This window comes from Gavialis gangeticus, unplaced genomic scaffold, assembly GCF_001723915.1.
Source record: "Gavialis gangeticus isolate Ggan-Ray unplaced genomic scaffold, GavGan_comp1, whole genome shotgun sequence".
Lineage (NCBI taxonomy): Eukaryota > Metazoa > Chordata > Crocodylia > Gavialidae > Gavialis > Gavialis gangeticus.
Genome location: NW_017729025.1, coordinates 86973672 through 86978046, shown reverse-complemented (window position 1 = coordinate 86978046; position 4375 = coordinate 86973672). Strand labels below are relative to the sequence as shown.

Here is a 4375-nt window from a genome sequence, read left to right as displayed (position 1 = left end):
GTCACAAGCTGGCGGAGGGAAGGTTTAAGTTGGACATCAGGAGGCGCTACTTCACGGTCAGGGCGGCTAGGGTCTGGAACCAGCTTCCAAGTGAGGTGGTGCAGGCTCCCACCCTGGGGGTTTTTAAGAGGAGGTTGGATGACCACCTTACTGGGGTCATTTGACCCCAGTGCTCTTCCTGCCATGGCAGGGGGTTGGACTAGATGATCTGCTCAGGTCCCTTCCGACCCTAGAAACTATGAAACTAGGAGAAGGCCACCAGGAGAAGGAAAGGGTCATCTGGGGTAGGAAATTAAGGAAACATCAGGAGACCGAAGTCCATCCATGAAAAACATTGGGATCTTGGTTCAAGCCTCATTAGAACAACCTCTCTGTAACAAGTTAAAGCTCAAAAGGTCACCCACCACTTTCAACTTGATATGTGTGGGGAACCAGATTTTTCAAAAAAAGTGAGCTGAGATCAACTGCTTTGTTTTCTATATGCGACATAGCAGGAGCTGCATTGCTGCTCTCATCCCACAGGATGTTTTGCGTCCACTGCAGGACTCTTTATGGCACAGATTCCCTCCCCCCAACCCCCCCCAAAAAACAAAACAAAACAAAAAAAAAAAAAACCCCAGCAGGTATCTCACCTGCTACAGAAAAATAAAAAATGCTCTCTCTCCAGGAGAGGGCAGGGCTTTGTCTTCTCTTTTTGCACCTGTTTCACTAAGTCATGTCTCATTCAGCAAAGCCAGCAGAGAGCATGGAGAACAATCCTAGCAGAAGGCAGGAAGAGATGTGACAGAAAGGAGGATTTGCTGTGGAAGGCAAGCTCTATCCACTGCCAGCATCACAGTAACTAAATGCTGTGCATCTATAAGCAGAATATCCTTCTTCCTCCTCAGGTCTGGAAGGCTTTATAGGGGTCTAATAAAGGGTCTTGTCAACACAGATCCAGGAAAGCACAAAGGGAAGGTCTGATTGACCTGATGGAGAACTGAATTCCACTCTGGATGACTGTTCTACTGAGTACCTCGGGGTCTCTTCATAAATAAAATATAAATCTTATTTGTAAAAAAGAATATCCAAGTTCACACAGATCCATTATCCACTGGTTTGGCTCGGTCTGTTCAGGCAAATTGAGGTGGAGCATGTGGGATGAGGAAGTGGCAACACTGAGGCCTGGTAGACCTCTGTTCCAATGAGGAAAGTGCAGCAAAGGAAGCAAACACATGGAGTATTGACCTGCACTGCCCTGTTGGGTCCAGCCCGGCTACTCCCTCCTCTTCTGGCCTGTTGCTAAATCTCCCTGTCCTCATCGGAGCTGTCACTACTACTGCTGCCACTGCTGCTCCTGCTGTCGCTGCTCTCCTCCCGCTGTGCCTGACTTTGGGCTGCTGCCACCGCTGCTGCTGCTGCCGCCGCCGCCTCTCTCTCCTGCTGCTTGAGTGCTGCTGCCTTCTTCTCCTGTTCAGCATGGCTTTTCATGTGGGCACTGCGACTCTTCACCTTGTAGAAAACCCTAGGGACAAACACAAGCATGTAACAGTCTGCCCAATCCTCTTATCAGCATCTCCAGGTTGGAGTCAAACAGCAGGGCAGGACCATTCATCATCACTAGAAAGGATCTACTGCAATTATCACTACTTTTGCTCCTACTCCTCCCACAGCACAGTCCAAGGGACAGGCTCCTGACTCCCTGGGGTCAGTGCCCTAAGATCCTGTTTCAACTATCTGTCCAATGATCTCTTCCAAGGCTGCTGCTGATCTGCTGTGTGACCCTGGCCCTGTCCTTTCACTTCTCTTGGGCTCCTCACCTTTCACCTTATCTGTTTAAATTCTAAGCACTTTGAGAAAGAAGCTGACTCTTGCTCCATGTCTGTTCACTGCATGACACAGCAGGGCCTCAATTCCAGCTGGGGCTAGTGATGCTGCTCTAAGGCAAACACCTAATAAACAAGGAAACAACAGCTGGCACTCATCCTTGCTGAAGCTGTGAAGATATGAGCAGGCTTGGGTTCCTTCCCCCTTTCTTTCCTTTGTCTACTCCACCTAGTCTTTCCCATATTTCCCACATTCAAATTCTTAACTTACTGTCACCAAATACTCAAATGGAAGCTTGAAGGCCATTCAGAATCCTCTCCTATTTCTCCTGAACCAATATCCAGGCCAGAAATACAGCTGTGTAACTCCTTGTAGCAGTGCCTCAATGTCAAATACTCCTCCATGATACAGAAGAGTCTCTGTCAGTTCTCATCACCCTGCTCCCTTTAAATACAGGAGTAACTGCTGGTACTACAAAGCTCACTATTCTTTACGATTACATTATTTATGCAATGAACTGAATTTTCTTGGCATGAATAACACTGATGGCATCAGATGCCCAAACTCCTGGAAAATACAATGCATTTAACAGGCACAGGAGACTGGTGTAAATTTGATCACAACAAGTGTCCATCATTTACCTGACACCTGCTGCTACAGTAATGATAATGCCTGGTATTTCAATGGCATTGTTTATTTGACAAGTTCCTAGAGCACTTCATCAACTATTCAGGAATCGCTCCACCATTCAGTGAAATGTAAACACTGCTGAGATGGAACATAGCAGCTGTTTAACAGCACACATCAGCACTAAAGCCTACTATAGCTAATTGAAGCTGAAGGGAAAGTTCACATCAGCGGAATTATCTGAGCTGCAATCCAGCTAGGACAGTGGTGCTCAACCTTTTTCCCTGGTGGGCTGGACTGGCAGCACCCAGTCTATCCGTAGGCTGGATTCAGCCAACGTTCCCAATCCAGCCTCTGGGTGGTCACAGCAGGCACCACGTGGGTACACAAAGGGGCTGAGGGAGGGTGCCAGGGAAAGGACCTTGACCTTGACCATGCCTCATGGGAAAGAGATGAGAGGGGGTGTGACCAGGTCTTAACCCAGCCCCACAGGGAAAAGGGGCATGGCCCATCCCTGTGAAGGGAGAAGGGGATGTGGCCTAGCTGTAGAGGAAGGGGCATGGCCAGACCCTGATCCAGCCCCACAGCAAAGGAGGTGTGGCCCACCTTCAATGGGAGGGTAGGGGGTGGGGCAAGGCCAGGCCCCAGCCCAGCCCTGAGGGAAACGAAGGGGGCATGGCCCAACCTTGATCCAGAAGGGGAGTGGGCAGGATGTGGCCCAGCTGCACAAGGGAAGGGGTCACCAGCAGCCCAGCCCACTGCGCAGGGCTTGGGGATTTGGGGGAAGGGAGGGTGGCCATATTAATGGCCACTGCTCCCCCACCACAAATTTCCTGATGCATGGGGAGTTCCATGAGTCAGATGCAATGGCTGCATTTGGCCCACGGGCCAGAGGTTGAGCACCCCAGGGCTAGGACACTGGTATTCATATGCCTACTACAATGAAAAATGGCAAGCCCTTGAAGGCCACAAGTCATTAAGAACAGATAGTTTTGAAGCTCTGAAATCGGGAAGAGCAAGTCATGGGCAACTGGTGGCTCCTGAGTCTGGGGGGGCACCCGCAGAAGCCACTGGTGATCTCCCTCACGTGCCAGCAGCAGCGGTGAGAGCTAGTGAATTCCACCAGATGCCACTGGCAGCAGGGATGGCCCCGTCAGGGGGCGCATGTGCCCCCACTGCAAGTCACTTGTGGAGCGAGTCGTCAGCAGCACAGGGCCAAAGGCATTCAGATGCTAACATTGTTCCCACCAGTTCCTAACCAAGTGTACAAAGGAAACATCAGGCTGAGAATGAGCTGCAGTGGTGATGTAGAACAATCCTGTTACTGCAAATCCATTCAACTGCTCTTACCTTCCACATTTTTTACATGGAAACGTGCTTTCTTCATTTTGCACTTTAGCTGTGAGGTCTGGCTTTATTTTCTGTTTCCGTCTCCTCCTCTGCCCTGGGGGAAGAGTCTTCCGAAACTTAACTGTTGCTTCTTTAGGCTTTCTTCCAGTTCTACCACTGGCTTCTCCTGGTGCATTAGCCTCATGGCTGCTTAAACTGATGACCTCATTGACCTTCACAGCAAGAGAAAGTTGTTAAAGCAAAGTGAAAATGAAAACCCCTTGAAGAAAGGATGGTGGCTGCACTTCTAACCTTCAATTATCCTATCCTAGTCCAAGATCTTGCCCACAAGAAAGAATCTGTGGGATTTCTAACATACCCACCATCATTCCTACTGGAGTAGGAATCACAGGGAGTTGTGCAGGATTCTAATATTATAAAAGCCTTAGTCTATCTGTAACGTTTTATTCTCATTCCGATTGGCGGGCTGAAACAACGAATCTGAGTACTCCGAGAGCATTTGGACAGGAGACAGTGCGGACACAGGGGACAGAGCGGGGGGGGGGGCAGCACAGGCTACCCCACCCTCCCTGCAGGCAGCGGTAACGGGGGG

The 4375-nt window shown here is 49.8% G+C and overlaps 1 protein-coding gene across 1 annotated transcript in view; it reads right to left on the bottom strand.

The window, feature by feature from the left end:
- Positions 1 to 251: 251 nt before the first annotated feature.
- The window catches only part of ELMSAN1 (ELM2 and Myb/SANT domain containing 1), a 67278-nt gene continuing 63154 nt past the window's right edge, over positions 252 to 4375 (bottom strand). The window contains exons 12-13 of the mRNA XM_019519099.1: positions 3784 to 3995; positions 252 to 1504 (exon numbers count right to left, since the gene is read on the bottom strand). Of these exons, the coding sequence (XP_019374644.1) occupies positions 1282 to 1504; positions 3784 to 3995 (435 nt within the window). The 3' untranslated portion in view covers positions 252 to 1281. The remainder of the gene's footprint in view (positions 1505 to 3783; positions 3996 to 4375) is intronic.